Source organism: Nelumbo nucifera, chromosome 3 (genome assembly GCF_055504915.1).
Source record: "Nelumbo nucifera cultivar China Antique chromosome 3, China Antique-T2T, whole genome shotgun sequence".
NCBI lineage: Eukaryota > Viridiplantae > Streptophyta > Magnoliopsida > Proteales > Nelumbonaceae > Nelumbo > Nelumbo nucifera.
In genome coordinates this window covers 103,763,066-103,788,257 of record NC_142651.1, presented here as the reverse complement: position 1 = coordinate 103,788,257, position 25,192 = coordinate 103,763,066, and the positions used below count along the sequence as shown (strand labels likewise).

At 38.2% G+C, this 25,192-nt stretch overlaps 1 protein-coding gene across 1 annotated transcript; it reads right to left on the bottom strand.

The window, feature by feature from the left end:
• Positions 1–2,445: 2,445 nt before the first annotated feature.
• LOC104598908 (uncharacterized) lies at positions 2,446–8,571 on the bottom strand. Its single transcript, XM_010261198.3, has 3 exons — positions 8,297–8,571; positions 8,058–8,163; positions 2,446–2,921 (listed from the first exon to the last, which is right to left on the bottom strand). The coding sequence occupies exons 1-3, from the start codon at positions 8,456–8,458 to the stop codon at positions 2,839–2,841; spliced, it is 351 nt and encodes a 116-aa protein (XP_010259500.1). The 5' UTR covers positions 8,459–8,571; the 3' UTR covers positions 2,446–2,838.
• Positions 8,572–25,192: the final 16,621 nt, after the last annotated feature.

Below are 25,192 nucleotides of genomic sequence, written 5' to 3'. Positions count from 1 at the left end.
CAGTCGTCTTCTTCCCTCTTTCGCCCCCACCAGCGGGGACCTATGGACATGGGGTCCCCCTAGCGGGCGTGGACCCCCTCTCCACCCTTGCAGGTGGCACCACAACCACTCTGCTCAGAGTTTGCCCCCCCGTGGTGCCCTCTGTCTGGCCCTTTTTCCTAGCCAAGGCACTCTCCAGTAGCAGTTTCTTGGCGTCCAGAGAAATCTCTACAAGAAAAAATAATAGTACCAAACAACACGAAGAAGACGAGGACGACGGAGATGAAGGCAAGCAACTGAAACCGAGGGCTCTGGGGAAGTAGGAAACTCTTGGAAGCAAACGCACTAGTGAACAAGCGACGGCCGATGCCAAGGCCCCTATTTAAAGAAAAATGGACAGCCTAGATTGTGCGGGATCCAATGACTGACGAACGACCGCCTTTGCTACCCCGTTCGCTGACTGACACGTGTCGCCTGCCTCAGGTAGACAAAATGATATCGGGTGAACCAAAGCACCTCCTCACCACGACTCACTAGTCAGCCCAACTATGCTAACTCAGCAGAAGCGCGATCTAGTTCACCCGCGTCCCGTCCTCCCTACGGTGACGACTCAGCAACCTGTAGAGGGCTCAGCCCCCAACTCGTTGATTCAGGGACCCGCGACCAACGCAACCCGAATCCGGCTCTAGGAACCACTTCATGACCCATGGCACCGAATAAAGAAACTCGCTCACAAAGCGACCAAGTCACCAACTCGGGCACCCTTGCGCTTCCTCCTCGACACCCTCAGCCGAAGCCAAGGTCCCAGAAGACACACCCAACATTCACAAGACTGGGGGGCAAACCTCCCCTTCGCCCACCGCGCGCCACGACAAACTCGAAGCCGAAGCCAAGGCCCCCCTCTGTAGGTGCAGCCGAGCCGAGGCCTTGCATGAGCCTCAACCATCCTCGCAGTTCAAAGGCATACCAACGCCACCGCAGGCCACAACGCGCACAAATCCATCGATGCCTCCTGGTACAAGACAACGCACTCCCTTCGGCCGAAGTCGAGGCCCCTTCTATCTCAAACCCCTACCCCGGCCTCAAGAGTGGGGGGCAAATGATGTAGGTGCATTTGGCAGGGCCAATGGCGAGCGTACACGCATCAGGCGGCAAAGCACAGAGCGGAACCAATCGGGTCGCAGGTAGAGCCGAAGTTAGCACCTCGCGCTGGACCAATTAGGGCACACGCTAGGCTGGGATTAGCAGGCCTCGTGGAGCCAATCGCGCGCCCTCACCTAGCACTCCCAAATGACCGCACCCTCGGTAAGGACTGCATCCAGGCCGTCCGAGATCCCCTACCCCCCGACGGCCTCAAGTATAAATGGGAGGCAACCCCCTCCAGGTAAAGGATCGAGCACTCTAGCTCTCTAGCTCACTCTGGAGATTTCTTGCTGTGACCTCGTCTAGGTGTTTGCACCTAGACCTCGTCCACCTCATATCTTCTTGCTAACTTGATCGTCGGAGTCCTCGCCTCGGGTCTTCACCCGGGGCCTCTGACGTTATCCTCCTTGCAGAGCTGAACTTGGGATCCTTATCTACCTCGAATACCAGACATCGTGGACCTCGAGCCTCGGTTCTCAGATCTCCCCCATTTCGGACTTTGCTCCTTGGTCACGCCAGTCCACGGCTTCCTGCACCTTGGATCCCCTCGGGCTTAGGAGTGAATTGACAACATTGACTCGGCCAATTCGAGCATCAACAATGCCATTTGTTACACACTTGACACACTTGACCAATAGACCAAAAGCACCATTGAAACATGGAACATGTCAACCGAAGCCATATGTGATTTGGCATTGGTGCAACACATGCGCATCAAAACCTATACGAGGTTTGTAAAGGTTTTCCTACCTTTCCCTACTTTTTCCTTCAAAACATACACAGCCTTAATGATTGAGGATAAATTTGCTTTCAAAAAAAAAAGATGGGTTTATTAGGTTTAAATTATAGTTGACGGACCGGGATTTCATCAGTATAGATGCAATGGGAGGGCAAATGGGCTGTGTGCAAATTTAAATCAGACTTTTGTTTCGAGTTTGAATTTCTGTTGTTCATTAGGAAGAGTAAGTTTGCAAGTGAAAACGATGTGATCTCCGTTTGTTTATGAATATAAATGTGAAACAAAAAATATCATCCATCCCCCCTACTTTATACTAGAGACAGGAAGTTGGTGCCAACTACGTTAGACTAAAAATACGAATTTTACATTACGTAGAGCGTGCATCATAAATACAAATACATGCAAATCTGAAGCCTAACAAGTCCCAGAGTCCAAAGGAGTGCAACGACTTATCTCAAAGAGTCGAGCCGTATGAACTTTTTTTTTTTTTGATAGAAACGTATGAACTATGAACTTTACTAATTAATCTCTGATGCAAGTCCTCCGTCCAATATCTGATCAAAAGGTGAAATTTACTAGTGCTCTGCTAATAATTCAGTGCAGATTTTATTTAAGTGACCCATCCATCAATTGAACGTCACAAATGTCACATTGCGAGGAAAGAGTTAAAAAGAGTCCACGGTGCCACAAGGAAACACATATGAAGCACTTAACCTACTCCCAAACTTACATATGGATAGATATGGCCAACACAAATAGAAACTTAATCACAGCAAAGTAGAATTTAATTTGCAAATCTACTAGGTGAGGTTCCAGGTCCAAATCTTGAAGACACTGTTGCTGAAGAACCATTTCGAGTAAAAAATATACAAATTGACCAAAAACTGTCCTGCTAGATGATTTTCTCGCCAAGTTTTTGACCGATACATACTGGCACTAGTTGTCGTATCCTAGTCATTTCACCGCCACCGCCACCATCAACCAGACTTGAATAACAAAATTGCTTTTTGATCCAGATAGAAGTAGACAAAATGGTTCGTCTCATGAGTCACGTATGAACCTGCACAAATCAGACGGTTACAAATTCAGACAAAGAACTAGCCAGAAATTGGGTTTATTTTCTTAGCAAATAATGGCGTCTCGTCGATCTAAAATAAAGCATACACTATTAATACGGCCAACAGATATGTGAAAAATCTATATACATTATGTTCAGCAAGTTGTCCTTTTGCAGTCCCAGAAGGCCAGAAATCTTTCTTGATTTGGAACTTTCGAAGGGGGCTGCTCTAATAGGATTGGAGCCACCTCCAATCTCACCCTACATAAAGGATGTTTCCAGGACCTTTTATTTATTTTTGTTTATAATCTCCAATCATTAACATAAAATTCTAGTAACGACGCAAAGCTTGACATTATAAATTGTATGAACTTGGTAATTTCTACTACCAAGAAGTTTTGGTATTTTAAGTTCCTACCAGTAGTTAGTTATCAAAAAAAAAAAATCTCATCAATAAGTCATCAAACAAGTTAATTGTTATATATTTTGAAATCTAAGTATATGTTGCGAATTCTTGTCTTATAGATATAAACAGATTTCGACACACTACATAGGTTTTCAATATGATCAGTTCTTTGCATCCACTTCGCAACAAAGACTTGTGCAGGTAAACTCAAAATGAAGATGATTGGGGGAAATGGAGAAGGATGTTTTATTAGCCTGCAAAGGTCAGGAAAGGGCCAGGGCATTTCAATGAATCAGAACTTATAACAGATGAGTAAGGATTTGCAGTATTATTGGTGTCTGGTGATAATGGTGATGAAATGCACAACTCAATGAAGAGATTCTGATTGTTGCTCTGGAGGAAAGGCATTTTGGTTAGGTGGTCCATATCCTGAATTTGTTGGAGTCTCTTCGCTCATGGGCAGGTAGTGATTACAAACCCCCAATTCCCAAACAGAACCATAATCAACCTTCGGTGTCAACTCTTGAGTTATAACAACCTTTCATGGTAATCAGAAATTCAGAATAGGGGAAGAGGAAGTTAATTTCTTGCCGTCCAACTTAAATACAAAGGGAAATGGAGTAACACCAGGATGGAAACAAGCATTCATGTCTAAATATTGATAAAAAAATTCATGACCAAAAGAAACAAAAATAAGGCAAACCTACATATACTAAATTGCACAATAAACAACCTCCAGAGAAAGCCTTGACTGCAAGAAAAAAGTAAACAGGAAAAAACGGGAAAATATCTCACAAAAGGTAGCACTTAATAACTCCAACCCTTGCAACTCCTCCCCCCTGTGCAAAAAAAAATAAAGAAAGAAAAGGGGCACACAAGGATGGATCTTATTCATGGGTGCGTGGAAGGTCCATGGGCCTGATTTTCTGACAGAAGTGAAGGAAAACTGCCCTACATAAAGAATGGATCTGTGCCAAGAGAATGGACTTGTGGCTTTGCATTAGGCCTGGGAGACTTGGGGGCCATTAGATAATGGCTGAAGTGGCTGAAGTGAATGACATATCTGATAACCAGATTGTATCATGAGATTAACATTTAAGTGATCCATTATGTGGTACTTCTATGCTATCCATATTCAAGGGAACCTGAACCCTAGCTCTCCATTTGGTCAAAGCTCAAAAGAAGGCGTAAATGTGTAATTTATCTATGCCTTTCAAACATAATTACCAAAACCACTGTCTTTGGGAACTTTATAACTATTTAATTACTATAATAGATTTGCTCATTATTTAGATTCATAGAAGCAAAGAAATTTATTTGGTTCTATTGTTTTGGTGCCTTTTTAGGCCTATCCATCGTCTCTACTATGCAGTGATGGGTGGAAAAGCAAATTACCATAATTTTGCCTCTTCTTGCTAATCATTTTCAATAAATTATCATCTAGTTGATAAAAAATACAAGAAAAGAAAAAAGAGATAACATTCTAAAAAAGAGATGCACATAGGCATTCTTACCATGAACCTAAACATGCTCAATGTCCTCTTGGATGATAACTCTATTGAATACAATAAAAGATCCCTTTAAGTTGTTTTATGCTATGGAATGATTATAAGCAAAAAAGAACTAAGGCCCTGTTTGGTTCACGGGAATAGGGGTCTGGTATCGGAATCGGAATGGGCTATTCCGATTCCAACTGTTTGGTTGAGTGGAATCGGAATCCCATTCCCATTCCTGCTGGAATGGCATTCCCCATTTGAGGGAATGGCCATTCCCTGCCCCTCCCTTGGGAATGCAATCCCATTCCTGCTGATTCCAATTTCCATTCCCATTCCTGTCTGAACCAAACAGACTATGGGAATAGACGATTCCAATTCTGATTCCGATTCCAGATGCAAACCAAACGGACCCTAAGAATCATATTTATACAATACTTCTAGCCATGAGATAAAAGTTGAAACATATCTTGTCCAATCAGAAATTAACTGGATCTCACTTCAAGCAAATACAAAACTTAGTATATCCTAGAATAATTCATACAGGGTAAACCTTCACATGTTATCAGCCATTTTCCCCAACAAAAGTACAATCTTAGATCACTTACATCCAAGATACAAGAGGATGATAAAAGCACATTCTCAAGTTGTAATTGAGCAATTGAGGACCAAGGAATAAGGCCTATGGATGCACCTTCACAGTAACAGTGAGGAACAGCATTATGCATCCAACATATATGCCCCCATTTAGATGGGTCAGATATGCTCTGTAGCAGATTCACTAGCTAGAAAAGGGGTTAATGGGAATGACCCCCAGGAAGAAGGATGTTAGACAGCAGGGGACATTGTATCTGTTGTTCCGTACAATAAACTGATTCTTGAGCATAGCTGGCTAGTTTCAGTCTACCTATGCTTACATCTTTTATACTTTATACTCCTCTTTAGGTCGCAAAAGGTTTAGAAAGTAGAAAGCATTGGTCTTGAATGTTATACCAGTACAAATACAACTTACCCACCTAGGGCAGCAAATGGTTTCCATTTACCCAAATTTAAATTTGACCCGCTTATGATTTGATCAAATACGAATCCACCCCCATCCAGTCTGATATGATCCAATTCATTTTGATTTAAATGTATATGCTTATATATACTTAAAATTTATACTTTATCTATTACTAGGAATAGCAATGTCATGGGTTTGGGTCGGGGATCATATTCCCCGTCCCCGACCCCAATCCCCATCGGGGTTAAAATTTGTCCTCCATCCACGAACCCTGACAGAGTCGGGTTCCTTGTGGGGACCTGAATCCCCAAAATTTTTTAATTAACAGTATTTCTTGAAAAATAAATTTACTTAGTATAAAAGAAAATTTTTAAATATAAATAATATTATATATATAATTGGGGTCGGGGCAGGGCAGGGACTTCATTCCCCACCCCCGTCCCCGACCCACCAAAGCAATCCCCATCCCCAACCCCACCAGGTCAGGGAAGTCGGGTACCTGTAGGGGATGGGAAAATTGGCATTCCTATCAAGTTTCATAAAACTTATTTTCAATATGTTTGTTAATGATGTCCCATTCGTTTTATTAATAGCATATAATATTTTGATCATTTTTAGTTTAATTTATTAATACCATTCAATATCCAATTGCAACGCTACTTAGATTAGAATCCAATATACATCTGACAGGTAAGATTTGATTCAAATCTGAATATAAAGGATAAGATTTGGACCTACCTTATATACGATTCAAACCTGATCCATTTACAGTCCTATACCCAGGTATTTATGAAGTGAGTACATCTAGATACTATCTGCTGCTTACTAAGATATGTTCCTTGTACATAAGCAGCGGTCTAGCTCCATTAAATTTTCTTGCTTGATTCTTTCTATGACTCCACTTTGGAACAAAATTGCAAGCTGCAAGGTTTTGCTATGCCATCCCGTTCCTACTTTATTAAGTTCTTTTGCTTTTAGGAAGTCATATTGGAACAACTAGGAGTCCCTAATAAGCCCTGTCACTACCATCAAGCCTTAGTTCTTCATATTAATGGATCAAAGGCAATGTGAATGGCCATCTCTTCAAGTGTACACATTACATCCATCATCAAACCCAGGCTTCCAATTCTTTTGCTTTTAGGAAGTCATATTGCAACAACTAGGAGTCCCTAATAAGCCCTGTCACTACCATCAAGCCTTAGTTCTTCATATTAATGGACCAAAAGCAATGTGAATGGCCATCTCTTCAAGTGTACACATTACATCCATCATCAAACCCAGGCTTCCAAAAAACCAAAATTTTCCCTTAAACCAAACAATTTGTCTAGCCCTGCAAAGTTGCAACTAGCTCTAAACCCTGAATCATGACCTAACTCAGCCTACTCTAATTATTTTTGCCCCAACACTTAACCCGCATGTCAGTGCTAGGCACTTACTCTGCTCCTTTATATACATTCAATCACTACCCCACAACTCACTTTATTTCACAATGAAAATCAGTAGCGCCATTTTCACAAAGTAATCCAGAAATTGAATATCGTAATCTCAATCTTTTAATACTTGGTCTATTTTATATAACTTGGACATTGGAAAAGTTCGGATCCTGACATATGCCAATCACCAACAATATACTCACCATGTCACAGACTCAACTGAATGGTGAATGCAGGTCCTAGTGAATCGAAATAAATAATATCCCTTAAATTTCATCATCCCCTTTTATTTCTTATCTCGACGCAATTACTCTAGCGCTCGTCATTTTGGATATAGAACCAGAAATGTACTTTCTGCTACTACCTGGAAGAGAGGAGGAAAGGAAAAAAATGCGAGAATCTCTTCCTGTTACCGCAGAAAGAAAATTAGAAAGTGCAGGAAAATTTAATTCAAAGCGGCAAGTCCAAGCAAACCCAATATATCACCATCTACATCTAGCCTGTGACCACAATAGAAACTACGCAAAGGATGTGTTACTGCAATACACGAAACTAAAAACAAAGAGCATTATCGATTTCCACATCAACCTCGCCTCCACCGAAACTCAATTGAGGCATTATAAAAAATCATTACGAGCCACCCCAAGTGCCACGAGAACCTAAATGGAAAGAATGGCTTGTTCAAAAAATAAAAAAAAAAGCATAACTCAATTCCTGATACTCTCTGATAAACAACTTAATTATTACGCAGACGAAAAGATGGGAAACAGTAAAGACTGAAGAGAGAGGGAGTAGATGGGATACCAAAATTGCGACCGACGATACAATGCCAGGTCGGTCCATGCTTTTTATCGAACTCCTTCTTGATGTGCTCCGCAATGTCCTTCTCGACACCGTGCTTCTCAAAAGCCTAATCAATCAAAATTCGACGGAAAGATTAGACCAACACGATATACAGAACAAAAGTTAATGATATCAGGGAAAAAAACGAGAAGAGGAAGAAGGTTCCGGAATTTTTGAGGGAGAAAAGAAAAAGAACTAACAGCTAGAGCAGAATCAATCGCCTCCTTCTGCATGTCCTCCTTCATGTCGGCACTCTTGACGATGACTTTCCTGACAACCCCCGTCGCAGATGCCGCCGGCGACTTCTTCTCATCGGAGGAGGGCTTGACGAAGCTAACCCCTCTCCTAGCCTCATCCGTCATTTCACTTTTTCCTTTCTCTGAAACTCTTCCGTGAGGCAGATCAGCCGAGTGCTAGCGGAGCCGAACTCTCTCTCTCTCTCTCTCTCTCTCTCTCTCCCACTTGCCGTGTGTCTGTGTTTATTCTTGAAGACTGTAATGTATGGACGGACCGTCAACAGTAGTGTAGGGCCTGGCTTGACAAGTGACCACATTACTTTAGAATCTGATACAATAGATCTGGATCTAACGACATGACAGTGAGTGTGAATCATTAATAACCGTTGAATTAGAATCTTTTATTTTTTTTTCCATTTTAGAGAGGCTGAGGTATTTGCATCGACCATCCGGATGGAATTTTCTGAAACTCAACCCCAGTTTTTCATCTTTCATTTTCCACAAAGAATGCGAGAAAATTGGTCACTGCTGTGTTTGGTTTGAAGGAAAATGCTTTGCATGCATGGGTGATGGATTTTCCCACATTTTCTTATCAATCTTTTCTTTCAAATCAAACACAGAATAAAGTACGGAGAAGAAAAAGAAAATAAAAAAAATTGCAGAGAAGCTTTCATGATGGGCTACTTTTACCAATTAGTGAATTAGCCAATAAGATGGGGGGGCCCAAACCTTTTTTTTTTCTTGTTCTTGTCGAGGAAAAGAGGGCCCTCTCCTCTCTTAAAGCGTTAGAATATCATATATTGGTCGCAGTAGAACTTATGTCTTTAAAAAACTAAGGCTTCTTTGTTTGCAAATGTATATTTATCCATTTTTTGTTCATGAATGTAAATACGGTTGATACATCTTAACTTTGGTCAAAAATTTAATTATCAAAAAAACATAAAATTGTATTCAAAAAATAACTATAGTAATGCTCTCCTTTTAGAGTGTAAAGTATCAAAAAATACATTTTTGATCTACTAATCATTATTTTTTTATATATCAAACAAACATAAATACTAACCGAGATACATAAATACCCTGATTCAGTGTTTGTATCACAAACAAATGGAGCCTAAATATCAATTATAATTGGGTCTATGCTAAAATCAGCACCTTTCTTTAATCACCAATTTCGTAAAAGAATTTAAAATCGTCACCGTGAGGAGTGCTTGGCAATAGTTTACCATCCATGTGGTGATACAACCCTCCTTTATTCATGTTTGATACAACTTTACCCTTTATCTTTAATTGCATATTCATTGCATTAATTAATCAACATGGTGGTTCTTGGCACTATCATCATTTCTTATGATTAAAATTGTGCGTGTGTCTTCTAAGTGGTAAAGTTATGCACATCTATTTAAGCCTCTTTGTTTACAAATTGTTTATTGATTCGGGTAAGTCTATTTATTCAAGTAAATGTTTAGTGGGTAATACTCACCTGTGTAAATTATTTATCTATGTTCTTTTGGTTTCATAAGTAATATAATCATCTTTTTACTTATAAAAAGCTAATTTTAATTAGGATAAAAATTATTCTATTATATTTTATAAGTATTTCTCCATATAAAAAAGTTATTTATCCATCTCGCACGTAATAGATGAGTAAGTTTTACTTGGACAAATGAAATTCTATTTACCATGGGACTTTCTACTTAATGCAAAAAGCACATCGTAAAGTTGGTAAATGGAAAAGAGACACTCATTGACCAATTTTCCCCTCTTATTTACCGGAATCCAAATAGGGTTCTATTATCATTTAGTATATGTGTGTGGATCGTTGAGCCATGCACAACATTACTGCCATATATACTATAAATCTTGCCCAAGTTCGGGAAAAGCTCTTTGAACAAAAAACACCAATTTTTGCCAATCATACCCCAACTCTTATGATAAAAAAAATTACAAATAAACCATCTAGACCTGGGGCCTTGACAGGCCCAATTCTAAATAACATATTTTTGAATATATAAAAGGAGTCACAGAGGTAGGGTTATCAATAGACATCAAAAAGTCACTCAACCTTGACATCCAATCTGATTATTTTCGATTGGAATGATACTCCATATTTAATTGGATCAGATTTGAAATTTAGAGCTTATATCTATTGAATGATTGGAGTAGACAATATCCGTTCAACAAATATAAATTTTATACTATTGAGGCTCGGTTTGGAAGGAGTACAAATACAAATATGTACAGTACAAATACATACAAAATAATACAAAATATAAGGTTTTGTACTCTACATATTTGTATTTGTACTCCTTCCAAACTAAGCCTGAGTGTTTTACATTTATGTAAAGTTTATTTTTTATGTATTAATTTAAAATTGTTTATTTTATTTATCAATGTAACAGACTGCAATAAAATCTGAATCCAATCTGATACCATGGATCTGATCGGATTTCGGATTGGGTTGAGCTCTAGGCTTTCAATCATGGGATGAGATTTGATCCGATTACCTGTGCAAAGCAATGTTTTTTAACTGTCATTAATCCGAACGGTCAGACCATTCAGATCGAAAACTGTCCAGGCAACCGGTTCCGTTTTACCTCAAACTCGGTCCCTAGTCAAATACCGTTGAATTAGTCAATGAACCATTGACTTGGATGGTTTGACCGTTGAACCTTTCAACCCGGAAAACGTTTTGCTGTTTATTACTTCTGACAAGTTAGAACAAGAATGAAAAGAGAAGAATATCTCTTAGATCTGAGATCTACTAGAGAGAGATATCAGTTGAGGGATGTGTGAGACAGTGAAAGAGATCTGAGAGATCTCACATTTAGAGATCTAGGAGAGCAGTCTAGATGACATATCTACGAGAGAAAGAGAGAGAGAGAGAGGAGACTGAGAGAAATCTTAGATTTACTTTCATCGCCAATTTTCCACCATCGCCGTCGCTATTGCTATTGTAGTTCACCATCACCATCGCCGTCGCCGCTGCAGCCTGCAAGTGACCTCCTCCTCCTCCTCCTCCTCCTCCCCCTCCTCCTCCTCTTCTTCTTCTTCTAAACTCTCTCAACCGTCAACAACTTCTCAAATCTCTCTCATTCTCAAACGGTCAAACCTTATTTCTCTTATATTTATATGCATCTTACCCTAATATTCCAATCTAATAGGTAAGATGACATATCACCTATTAAAATATTTAAACCATTCGAACCATTTGCCTACCCAGAAACCAGTGGCCATAATAGTTCCGTTTCCATGTCAGTTTTTAAAACCTTGGTGCAATGGCTTTAAATCATTGATATTTCTCTGTTCCTTTCTCCAATCTCCGATGTAATGAACAGATTGGTGTCATTTTCGTCAATACCACAAATCAAAAATAATAGAATGCAACACTGTCACTGTTCACCGAATGTAGACAAGGAAGAAATAAGAATTTAAGAAGAAAAAGAAGGGAAAATGCAGGGATGGGGAATGTATATGGCCCTTCAGCAATATTGAAACATGTTTTACTTTGTAGGTGTTCTATGGATGCAAATGGGTTGGATTGATCCGATTGGAATATGAATTCGACTCCATTTTGCCAGTTTCGAATTGGTCTTATAAAATTATTGGACCAAATTGGTTCAGAAAATACAATCTGTCTAGGAAAGAATTCGGATCACCCCCCAACTCTAATCCAAAAAATCTGATTGAATCCATCAATTATATAACATATTTTATAATATTTTTTAAATTCATTTATCAAAATATCTCATGGATTTACTAAAAGCTACCTATAGTTTCTCTTTTACTAAAACACCCCATATAGTTTACAATTAATTTACTTTACCTAATCAATCATTTATTAGATAGGGCTGCTCATGGTTCGGTTAGGGGCTTATTTTTCAAACGGGATCAGTATTATCGGTTTTTGGAAAATTTGTAACTAAAACCGAACCGAAGCTGATCGATTAACCACTTGACCATTTCGGTTAATCATTAGTTTGGTTCGTTGGTTTTTCGATTTTTACATTTATAATCTATATTGTAAAAATATATATAAATATATAGTAAAAAACTGAAAATACATATAAAATATTATATTATAAATAATATATTATATATTATAAATATATATAATGCATATAAATTAATTTATATTATATAGACAATATAAAATATATAAATATATAATATACATAAATATGCATAATATATATGTATACTGATCGGTTCGATTAACCGCCAGTTTTTTTACATTGATTAACCAAAACCAAATTGGAACCTTTGATTTTTTGAAAATACTAAATCAAAAACGAATCGACCAGTTCGATAACCGGAATTTTTTATATGGTTCAGTTTTTTAGATTTTTGATGATCACCCTTACCATTAGATGACAACAAAAATTGAAAGTTTTGACCCTAATGTCTATTTTAATAAATTTACCGAAAGAAAATGAAAATACCATTTTTGCTCCTAATAAGATACAAGTAACCACTCTATTTGGCTCTATTTGTTTTTTTTTTTGTATGAAGAAGTGTTAAGGGTAATTTTGGAATAAACAATCATGGGCCCATGCCCTTAAACACTTTCCACTCAGTTTAAGTGATAATGTTACTATTTTCATATGGCAAAACAAACACTTCTTATTGAAAGGTCGGTTAAGTAAATAGGTTGTAAATTATATGGGTTTTAGTAAAATGAAAACTATATGGTAGGTTTAAGTAAATCCATGAAACTATAGGGATGTTCTTGTAAATATGACCCTATTTTTTATACATTATATATATTTTTTATTTGAAAGACGTTTATGACCCTTTAGAAAACAAACTCATTACAACTTAAAATTGTAATTTCAACTTATAAAATGTAAAATTCTCAACAATACTAGGGGTAAATTGTTGAAACCTCCCCTGAAGTTTGATAATTGCATTCACCTATCCTGAACTTTTTTTGAAATAGTTACAAGTAGACCCCCTCTATAAGAATTCTCTAACAAAGAGGCTGAAAATATCCAAAATACCCATGCTGTTATTTTTTACCAAAATGTTCATTTTCCAAAATTTCTCTTCATGTCAATTATTGCCCCAAGCCATTTCAGTCTCTTTTCCAAAATTGATTTATTTTCTTAATTTGTCCTTCATATCAATCGCTCAAAGGCAAAATTGTAACTTTAAACATTATTTTTTGTCGTTCATAAAATTTGTATTTTTTTTTTTGAAGAAATTAGCCTCAGTAGTAACTGCATGGGTATTTTGGAAATTTTCATGCCTCTTATTGGAGGATTTTAACAAAGGTCTATTTGCAACTGTCACAAAGTTCATGAGAGATGATTGCAATTTCCAAACTTGAGGGGAGGTTTTTGCAACTGCCAGAAACTTAACCAGTCATTCTTGTATGCAATCACATGGTCATCAAAATCCCTTATCTCTTTTACCAATCAAACCTAAGAGCCTCCAACAGATTTTGTTGTGCTCTCTTATCTTTTTGCTACCAGTGACCGACGTTTGTTGCATATTGTAAGTACATAGATTTAAACCCTATGGAGATGGTGTTGTAGACACTGAAGTAAGTGATCACAACTAAATTACATCGCATCACAAGTCTAAATCCCCACACTCAAATATCAGGTAAGCTATGCTAAAGAATACATAACTACAACCGATAGTCTTAAGATAACCCATACAGCATAGTCTCACCCAACAATGAAAATACAACGAGCTGGTGCTCTTGCACTGAGATGCAACGGACCATTACCATAAGCCCATAACGTAAGAATTAGTTGAACTTCAAATGTTAGCACACATATGATTTAATACACTAAAAAAGAAAGCAAAACTCTATTCGTAAAGGAAAAACTAGCTTTTGTTCTATGGGTGGTCTAGAAAAATAGGAACTCCAAAACTTTTAATGATGGTACTACTCCCATTCCAATAATGTTAGATATAGCTCTAAATTTGTTTATGGAAACTTTTGATGGGAATAAATTTAGTACCTCTACCACATCTCAAGTTTTGGAAACAAATTAGGTGGAATGCTCCAAAATATGGTTATATTAAAATAAATTTTGATGCCTCTCGCAATAGTGATGGAAAATGTTCAGTGACCTAAAGTCTAGGGCCATCTTGGTAAGGTTTCAGTGGTCAAAGCATATAAACTTGGTACATGTTCCATGAACCAGGCTTAAGATTGGGCTGCATGGGAAGCCCATGCCCAAACTACAAACTATAGGGAGTTTCCTATCACCATAGAGGGAGATTCGTCTCTTGTCATCTCCTGCCTCAAAAGAAATGTGGATATTCCTTGGAAGCTGAAAGGTAATATCTCAAGCTGCTAGCAGAGGAGAGATCTGTTCGAAGGAGATCTTCATTATCAACATATTTTCAGAGAAGCAAATTAGGCGGTTGACTGGCTGGCTTTGGGAGGCTCTTTCTTCCCTCTTCTTCTTCTTCTTCTTATCTAGATTTTAGCATCTTATCTCTTCCCTCTTCTCTTCTTCTTATTTGTTCTGCTGACTTTTGGGGACATACTACCCCCTGTTGTGTGTAGTACATTTTTGTTTCTCTTCAAAAAAAAAAAATACACTAGCACAATAACTCTCTGTGCTGCAATGATGCATCACCAAAAGTAATATAGACTAGCATTACACAGGCCAGTAGTAATGCATTATTTGAATGTTACAACACAATTATGTAATATGCATCAAGAACTGTGACAATGAACTAGTGCACTGCATTCAATGCCAAGCCCCTGCTCGATTGTGCCCTCAACCTCCATTAAAGCTTCCTTATAGCTCCTTGCAACCGCTCCTCTCCTTCCTTTTTTTTTTCCAAATCCATCAATTTTCTTTTAGGTTGAACTATATTATTGTCTTACCTCCCTACTCACACATATAGGTGTCATTCGGTAGCATGTATATATTCTGGACGGGACCGTTTTGGGCCTGTCCAAGGTAAGATATGGCGTTCTACTATGTGTGGACGGTCCCTGTCCACAAAATAGCGCGGACAGGGACGGGTGGTCGCACCCCAATTTATCGTCCATAGTATTTTCTCATGGATGGTCCACACTATGATGTGGACAGTTTGTGGGAATGTTTCAGTGTAACGCACCTACGTTATATTGGTCAAATTACTCTCATTTATTTAATCTTTTAATAATTTTTAATTTTTAAATTTTTAATATTTTATCAATAAAATAATAATTTTTAATGTTAATTCTAGCACAAGTCCGACAGTTCTCCTTCTCAACTCTTTTTTCATTATTTAAATATTAATTTTTTTATATTTTTATCAATAAAATAATATTTAAAATATTAATTTTTTTATTTTTTTAATATTTAAAATAATATTTTTAATCATTTAAAAAATGCAATTGTTATCTACATATTGATGCCTTTTTTTCAATTTATTTTACCATATAAAATGCAAAACTCATACATTTATGATCAACTGTGTGGATCGCCCATGAAATGTATATGAGATACATGGCATCAAAAAGTCTACACCATACCTACAGAACACCACTATAGATGTGGACTACTTCAGTCCACACAATCTATCCACAATTCAGAACAACTGTGGACTATGGTGTGGTGTGGATTAGTCCCTGCCACAGGGTGTGGTGTGGATCAATCTACTCTCATCAATTTCTCATCCACACTATAGAACATCCCCATAATCTTCATGTTCAAACCACAAAGATTCAGTATAGGTACTTTATTCCTCGTCTCTTTCCTCTTCAACATTTTCTAGGGCTGCAAAGCTTAAATGCTAAAACGCATCTTCAAATAATCACGAGTTCTTAATTTCTAGGGCTTTAAATGCTGAAATGCACCTTATCCGACTCGTGTCTATGGAAATGTTGCCAATTAATGAGGTTGTTGCTAGGCTGCCCTAAACCATTACCATTGATTGCTATTTGCAAAACTTTGAAGGCATAATAGGTAAGTCTACTTTTCCTTCTTCATGCGATGACTTGAATGGGATAGAATAGGGTAGATTTTTAGGGATTAACAGGGTAGCTAGGGTTGTATTTTTTTTTCCCGTTCTATTTAACTTGAATCGAATCAAATTTGAATTGGTCATTAACCTTATTGAATTGAATTCGAATAGGGCAACTCAAATATCCGACAGGTTTGAATCAAATTCAGATAAAGTGAGTTTCTTTTTTTAATCGAATTTGAACATACACCTATCCTAATTCGGTTCGATTCATTTGCATCCCTAGGTGTTTGGTAGCAGAAATGTCTTTCCAACGCATTATTGTGAGGTCATTCATTGCCATGCATGCGTTGAATCTGAATCTCCTACCAACAAAACACATCTCATACATCGTAGGCCCTAGCTTTATGGTGGATTCCAATCTCTTGATGACATGTGCAAGATCGCATCTCCACCCCACAAGGGGCCACCCCATAGCGCATCTCCACCGCGTATTGGGAGCATCTCCTGATGATATACCAGAACCGATAATATCATCATTGGGAGGTGTTCCCAATACATGGTGGGGATGCGCTGTGGGGCATTATGGGGCGGAGATGTGAACTCAAGTTGTGCAGCATCAAATCATGCATTCATTTGCATCCCTATATGGCATATAATGGCACCTAAGTGACATTAAATATTAATATAAAATATGCATTAAATCTGAAACAATTTTATATTGAACCCAAAGAGTAGTCACTCGGAGGGAAAATGGCATTGATACCAAACATAAGAGTCCGGATTGGCACCCTATAGTGATTCCATACCAACCTTTCATCGAGATCGGCTTCAGTCAGTGCAAGGCCTGTTTGAATACCATTCGAACATCCTTTACAGTCTTGCATTGGGAATATCTCCATACTTATGTGCTTTATTTCATGAGGAGATATTCTCAATGCAAGGTTATAATGGTTATTCGAAGGGGCTTTGTATTGACTGAATCCGGTTTCCCCTACATCATATTTGTATCCAATTCCAATAATGTCCCAAGTGGTCACTGCAGCCTCATATTGAGTTCACGGGGAGACCGGATCTGCTCTTCACACCTGACAACCTCACAGCATCTCCCGTATTTATTAATTATTATTCAGGGAGATGTTCCGAATGCACGGTAGATGCGCCTGTGAGACGCCCATGTGTGAGGAGCAGATCCCGCTTCATGTTTGGGATGCACGACTGTAAGAGTTGGTGTGGGGGGAACCAATCCTAACTCCAAACATACACCAACCGCTGGCGCTGTTTGAGAACCTCCGGTGTATTAAACCAAAGAAATAAACATAACAACACGTCCGAATACCGGCAAACACTCATGACTCATCTCGTTTGCAGACGCACACTGAAACCAGCAGAATTGGCTTTTTTTTTTTCCTTTACTTAAGTGCTGTTATGGACATGTTTGCTGGTGCGTGACTCCAAAGTTCCAAATCCCAAAACGCATCACAAGCCAAATGATCATCTTACCTGTTCTGATAACAACTGTCGTAGAGAGGCAGAGACCAGAGAGCCGTATATCCTTCCTGGAAGGGAAATCTTGCGAGTATTTGGGTACAGACAGCTGAGACCGAGAGAGGTTCAACTCCTTTGCCACGTGGCCAATATTTGTGGGAAGCGGGAAGAGGGCAGCGGTACGTAACTTCTTCAGCCTGCAGTGCTCTGCAGTCTGCACTTACCAAAATCCAAAATGATAATGGAGAATAAAATGCTTCGTCTACACGTCAGAGTACACACACTCAAACTCTGGTGGATGGAAGTACGGTCTTACCATATCTCCCGTTTGTGCTGGCGTGGCGTCTGACATGTTTCCCATCCCATGAAAGGTTATGTCAGTTGAGACTTGAGAGAAAAATCCAATTAAAGGAAGGGACCCACCTCGGAGCAGATCCCAATTCGACGGAGGAGGGAGGAGATGGAGAATGAGTGAATTCCTTAGACCATGTGTGCCTCTGTTTGCATGTGACAGCCTCTGGCCAATTATTATTTATTGGTGCATGTGCATCTTTCCAACGCCAACGTGAACTGATTCTCGTTTTTCCATGTGGATATGCATTGCACATTACATCAGCAATGGTCGATTTATTCTCAACTAAAAAAATAAATAAGTGAATAGTGATAGATTCAGAGTGGGACCCATGCACACCGACGTTCTTTGGTTGCTCCATTTAAAATTTTAAATTTTAAAAGAAGCAACTTTTTAACAAGAGAAAACTGAAAAGTAAACAAAAAGAATTGGGCGGTGTTTGTTAGTGTTGCCGGTTTTAAATCGATGCCATATATCATAGTCACAATCACAAATGATGAATTTGCTGTTTGGTAGTAAATCATTTAGAAAATGATTATCAAAATTGGACGTAAAAGAAGAATCATTATTTTTTGTTATTCCTCTTTTGAGGCCAATTCCTATTTTTTTAATGACGTGGTAAGGGAGATAATTACCATAAAATAAAAAACTCCTATCAAACAAATTTATTACAAAATTTTCAGAAATCAGCTGACATGATATTAATGGTATAACAAACAGTTCTTTTGATTTCTGAGAAATCAATTATCTCAAAAAATCAGTGATTTATGAGAAAAGAAGAATTGGCAATGGTACCAAACATCACCTACTGTGCTTTAAAATTAGTTCCAGAAATCACATAATGGTGAAGGGGATTTCTTTTTGCTGATTTTGGAACGATTCTCATCTTGTAAATTGGGGTATTTTTGGCAATGATAATGATTTCTCCTTGCCGATTATTCAGAAATCAGTGATTTCTGAAATCGTAATTTTTGAAAACATCATCAAAATTTGTTGTTTGGTTATGTTTATGCCATGTAAGCTGATTTTTGAGGAATTGACTTTGAGTTTGGAACTGATTTTCAAGGGCCAATTTTTTTTTTTTTTGTATTAGAGTTATTATTCAATGTCATATTGGATGCCATGTCATCCTCAAAAAGTCAGAATCAGAGAAAAAGCAAGAAATCACCAGAAAAGGTGATCTCTGAAAAGGGATGATTTCAATAACCAATTATTGGCTTATTTTCCAGAAATCGACATGATTGGCCAAACAAACAAGAAAAAAATCACTGATTATTCAAATTCTGATATGGATCTTACATGGCTCAGATTCCTGAAAAATCATCATCAATGCCAAACATCACCTGGAATTCCCTAATCAGAATCCAATGTTTATGAATATGCTCTTGGTAACTCACAAAACACCAACCCCCAAATGCCTCTTGAAGATTCAATTAAACTGGTTCAGCTGTTTTGAAATCACTATGGCGATAATTAAGGTAATGTTTGGCATTCATGATGATTTCTTGAAAATCACTACCATGTCAAAGCCACATCAACATTAGAGGAATCGGTGTCGAAATTTCTATTTGGTTGGCTGATTTTGATGATTTTCGGTAAATTGGACAAAAATAGATTCTTGAAATCAACCCTTTTTGGGGATCACCTTTTTTGGTGATTTTCTGGTTTCTAGCTGATCCCAATTTTCTGAGGATGACATAGCATCCAACATGACATTGAATAATAACTCTAATACAAAAAAAAAGAAAGAAAAATCGGCCCTTAAAAATCAGTACCAAACAAACTAAAGTCAATTTCTCAAAAATCAGCTTACATGGCAAAAGTGATACCAAATAACAAATTTAACCAATTTTTGACAAATCGATAAAGAAAAATTATCACTGATGCCAAATATCACCTAAGGTTATATGAAGAGGCAAAGCAGACAGCCGTTCTTGATGTTCAAATTTGGATGACAAACCGAAAACCAAACCAAATAAGCTAGTTTGGTTCAATTAATTCATGTGTCAATTCGGTATGGTTTTTTGTTTCTTTAAAAAATCGGTTTTCAGTTTCAGTTCGGTTTGGTTAAGATTTTCAACCAAATCAAACTAGTGGTTGTATCTAATTAAGTATATTAAATATATAATATTCTATATAAAACTTTATACTTATCAATTCATAATTATTATCTTTTCCAACGGCAAATTCACTAATCCCCATTGTGCTTTACAGCTTTAGGCATATTCTAGTTTTTAATTAATAATAGTAAATTAATTGTCTAAAGACTCTAAACAACCAAAGTATTAAAACCTAGATCAATTATTAATTATTCATTAATTGTTTGTGAAGAATGGGTATAGTCGTTTTAATAATTAATCACCAAATGAGTGTAGTTATAATTGTATTAATTGTTCATTAAGACCTAGATTCATTATTTAAACCTAGAGACTAACAATTAATTATTAAAACCGAACCAAAAACCAAAAGAAATTCAGTAAGGATCGGTTTGGTTCTAAACTCAATTCGGTTGGGAGAGATAGTAAAATCGAATAGTCAATTAGATCATTAGTTCTAACCAAACCAAACCGACCAATTGTACACCCCTAATTGACGATAATTCTTGGGCTAGCCAGATTTTTCGTGAAACATAATTTTTTTTCTAACATAGCAGCTACTTTTTTTCTTTCAAAAATAAACCATTCATATTGAAGACCACCCCCTAGTTAGGTAGGCAAAAGAACTTCATGTATGAAAACCATAATTAACTACAGAAAATGAACTGCCGTCAAGGACATGAACCACCCCTAGAGGAAATGAAAAAAGGAAGTAATCAAGGTCACTAGCTGGAGAAAAATTCAAATACACACACAAAGGTTCAGTAAATAGATTAATTAAAACTGTGCTTAACATGTTATATCTTATAAATACAGAATTGAAGGTGAAGGTTTTACATATTTAGGGGTGTTCTACAACATGAAAAGCCCTTTGTACGATTGACAAGGAACATAGTTTGTGCAACACAAAGCCGCTAGCAGCCATGCTACAGTATTAAATAGTTTGTGTGATAATGAGCAGGTAAATTAATTTAATACAATTCACAAATTCCATTCCAGCACAAGTAATTATGAGATGAAGAACCTTTTTAGAACAACCATGCAAGGTATGTAAAATGAAGCATATTCTCAATCACCCGGTTCAGTTTTGCATCTTTTATTTGCAATTACGATTTGTACTCCTATCCAATACAAATTTGTCTCATTTACACTTATTGACCACAAATTTTGCATCCCAAAAACTGAATCAAAATCTTCACCACCTACCTCTTACCTCAATTTTCCCTAGTGGATACCATCTTGCTTACTACCTCACTCCCAAACAAATAACCCTGCTACCTCTATTCATTCCTCTTTTACTTATCACAAACAAACAAGACAAAGTCAAATCTAAAGCAAAAGTAAACCAGAATTTACACTCAACCTATTTATACTCCCATGCACTTATGCGAGAGCAAGTGAAAGTTGCACTGCAAATAAGGCATAACTTGGGAAGAGTGCAAGTACAAATATATACATTACAAATACAAGGTTTAGTAGGTATTTTCACTCTCTAGTAGATGGAGTTGAGTTAGTACAGCAAGAGGAATTGCCAGGGCCTGTGGGGAGCACTTCAAATCTATTCTAAGAAGGCCTGTGAGTAGAAGGGTGTGGGTAAAAGGTTTGGATTGGCCAGATGTAGGGGTGGAGAACAGGAGAATGATGGAAAGAAACTTTAATATAGAAGAGATTAAGGAGGTTGTGTTTTCTATGGATAGTACAAAAGCTCCAGGGCCGGATGGGTTTACAATGGCATTTTATCAGGATTGTTGGGATATTTTGAAAGATGATCTCTTGCGGGTGTTTGAGGAGTTTTCAGGAGAAGAATTGTCAATCCGGGTGTGAACTCTACATTTATAGCCTTAATTCCCAAAAAGAAAGATGCATCCCACCCGAAGGATTTTAGGCCAATAAGCTTGGTGAATAGCTTGTACAAGATCATTGCAAAAGTGTTGTCTTTGAGGCTGAAAAAGCTAATTCCGGATATCATTGAACACTATCAATGAGCTTTTGTGAGTGGAAGACAAATTATAGATCATATTTTAACTGCTAATGAGAGTATGGAGAACTTTAAGAGGGATAAGAAGAAGGGAGTGATCTGTAAGCAGGACTTGGAAAAGGCTTATGACCTGGTGGACTGGGAGTTCTTGAGTAAAGTTTTAACCAAATTCGGGTTTGGGGCTAGATGGTGCAAGTGGATCATGGGCTGTGTCCGAAATTGTCATTATTCAGTGTTAGTGAATGAGACAGTGGTAGATTTCTTTCTAGCCAGTAGGGGTATAAGACAATGAGACCCCCTTTCTCCTTTCTTGTTCATTTTAATTGCGGAGGTTTGGAGAAATTGATTCACAAAGCAAATTCTAGGGGGCTCATTAGAGACTGGAGGGTTGGGAGGATGGAAACCCCCCTCATACATTTACAATTTGCTGATGACACGATTCTGTTTTGTGAAGGTGGTAATATGAGGTTTATTAGGAATTTAAAGTAGGTGATACAACTGTTTGAGCAACTGTCCAATTTGAAGGTTAACCTTGGGAAAAGCTGTGTAGTGGGGGTGAATTTGGAGGAGGGAGAGATCAGGGAGAGTGCTGAAGTTCTGGGGTGTGAAGTCACGGGGTGGCCTCTGAACTATTTAGGATTACCATTAGGTGATAATCCCAAGAGAGAGAGCTTCTAGAATCCGGTGATGGAAAGGTTTGAAAAAAGATTGGTATCTTGGAAAAAGATTACCTCTCTCTTGGCGGGAGAATTACATTAATTAAGGCCACGCTTGCTAAATTACCCATCTTCTTCATGTCGATGTTTAAAATCCCAGTGAAGATTGCTAACAGATTAGAGAAGTTAATGAGAGATTTCCTATGGGAGCCGGGAGAAGAGAAGAGGGATCATAGAGTTAGCTGGGAAATAGTGTGCAAAAGTAAGTCGTGTGGTGGTTTGGGGCTGGGGAGTATTAGGAGAAGAAATATGACTCTGCTGGGAAAGTGGTTGTGGAGGTTTCCTATGGAGAAGGAGAAACTATGGGCTAGAATAGTGGCAAGTATTCATGGGCTGGAGCACAACGGATGGGACGCCGGAATCAGAGCTAAGATCACAAGCAATTCTCCTTGGAAAGCCATTCATGACCTGCTACCAGTTTTCATTCCTAATATCAGGTATGACTTGAATTCCGGTAACTCCATAAAATTTTGGGAACAAACCTGGGTGGGGAGCGCTCCTCTAAAAGATCAGTTTCCGTCTTTGTACGCTCTTTCTGATTTGAAAAATGAGCTGATCTCGTCTTTCACCACCTCGTCCTCTTCCACTTCTGGGATTGGGTGGAACTTGGGTATAAGAAGGGATTTGAGGGATTCAGACTTCGACTATATTTCGAGCCTTCTTGCACTTCTTGATAATGTTGTCTTAGACCCCACTAGGGCAGATTCTAGAATTTGGACACCTAACCCCAATGACATTTTCTCATGTGCTTCGTTCTTCAAAGTCTTAAGCCAGTCCACCAGTCCTACCTAGTTCCCTTTTCCTGTTGGTGAGGTTTGGTGCAAAGCTATACCTCCTAAGGTTGGTAGTTTTTGTTGGGAAGCCTATCTGGAAAGAATCAACACTGGTGATCTACTCCAAAAGAAGAGACCCAATACTTGCTTGTCACCTCAGTGGTGTGTTCTATGTAAAGCAGATGGGGAGACTGGTTTTCACCAAATGGTGTCGTGCCACTTCGCGAGGTCATTGTGGGATTGGGCTTTCTCCTTATTTGGATGCAGCTGGAATCCCCCATCAGACATGCAGGGCCTTTTTGCCCCCTCCTTCAGGTGGCGGTTAAAAAGGGGAAGGACAATGTGGAGAAGACTAAGGGCTGCAATATGTTGGACACTATGGGAAGAAAGGAACTTCAAGATATTCTCAGAAACTCAGAGAGGGACAGCAGATTTGAGGGCTATCATACAGTTTAGGGCGGTATAGTGGTTGAAATCTCTGGAAATATTCACAGATTACACTGTGGATGACATGTTGAAGAAGTGGGGTGAAATTGCAAGTTGCACACAGACCAAGTCAGTAATGAGCGTGACTTGAACAACCCCCCCCCCCCACCTAGTGGATTCTTGAAATTAAACTTTGATGGATGCAGTAGGGGAAACCCAGGACAATCAGGGATCGGGGGTGTTTTAGAAATGAAAATGGGGTCATCTCTGCTATGTTCTCAGGCCCAATTGGAGTGGGTGACTCCCTTAGAGCTGAGATATGTGCAGTTATGAAAGGAGCCCGAAAAACGAAGGAATTGAACATCAAGAAACTTATAATTAAAGGGGATTCAGAGGTGGTGATAGGGTGGCTGACCAAACAACAAAATGATCTTTGGAAGTATAACAATGAGAAGCGGAAATTCAAATGGCTGGTGCGGGAAATGGAAGTTAAGACATTGGATTAAGAGATCAACTAATTCCCTAGCTGACAGTTTAGCAAAACAAGGGGCAGAAAGGGATTCCTTGTTTTGGGCTAAGTTGTAATGTTAGTGTCATTGTATCTTTGTATTTTCTTCTTTCCTTTCTTGAAGTTCTTTGTGACTCTTGAAAGATAAGTGTGTTTGTCTTCCACTTGTAAATTTTTTTGATGAATTAATAAAAGTATTATTGATCAAAAAAAATATAAGGTTTACAAATACCATATGAAGTTTTGCACTAACATATTTGTATTTGCACTATTCCCAAATACAACTGGGTACAAAACCAAAAGCAAAAAGAAAAAAGCCACTTCTTTTGCACAATTTATTAGCAATGCAAAGAATATATTACAACTGGGTTCAGTTTTTCAGTTTTGGCAGAGCAATGCTCACCTCTAGTGCTAAATATGCTGGATGTAAAATCCTTATCCAGTTCCTTCCAAGTCCACCAAATGTCAGGACCAGCATTGGGAAATGGTCTCTTTTCAAGGAAAGCTAATTCTTTGTATCATTGCATGATTCACGAATACAAATAAAAAAGGAAAATGGAAAATGAATTGGAGAGAATGGAGATGCATAGTCTGCAGGGTGCC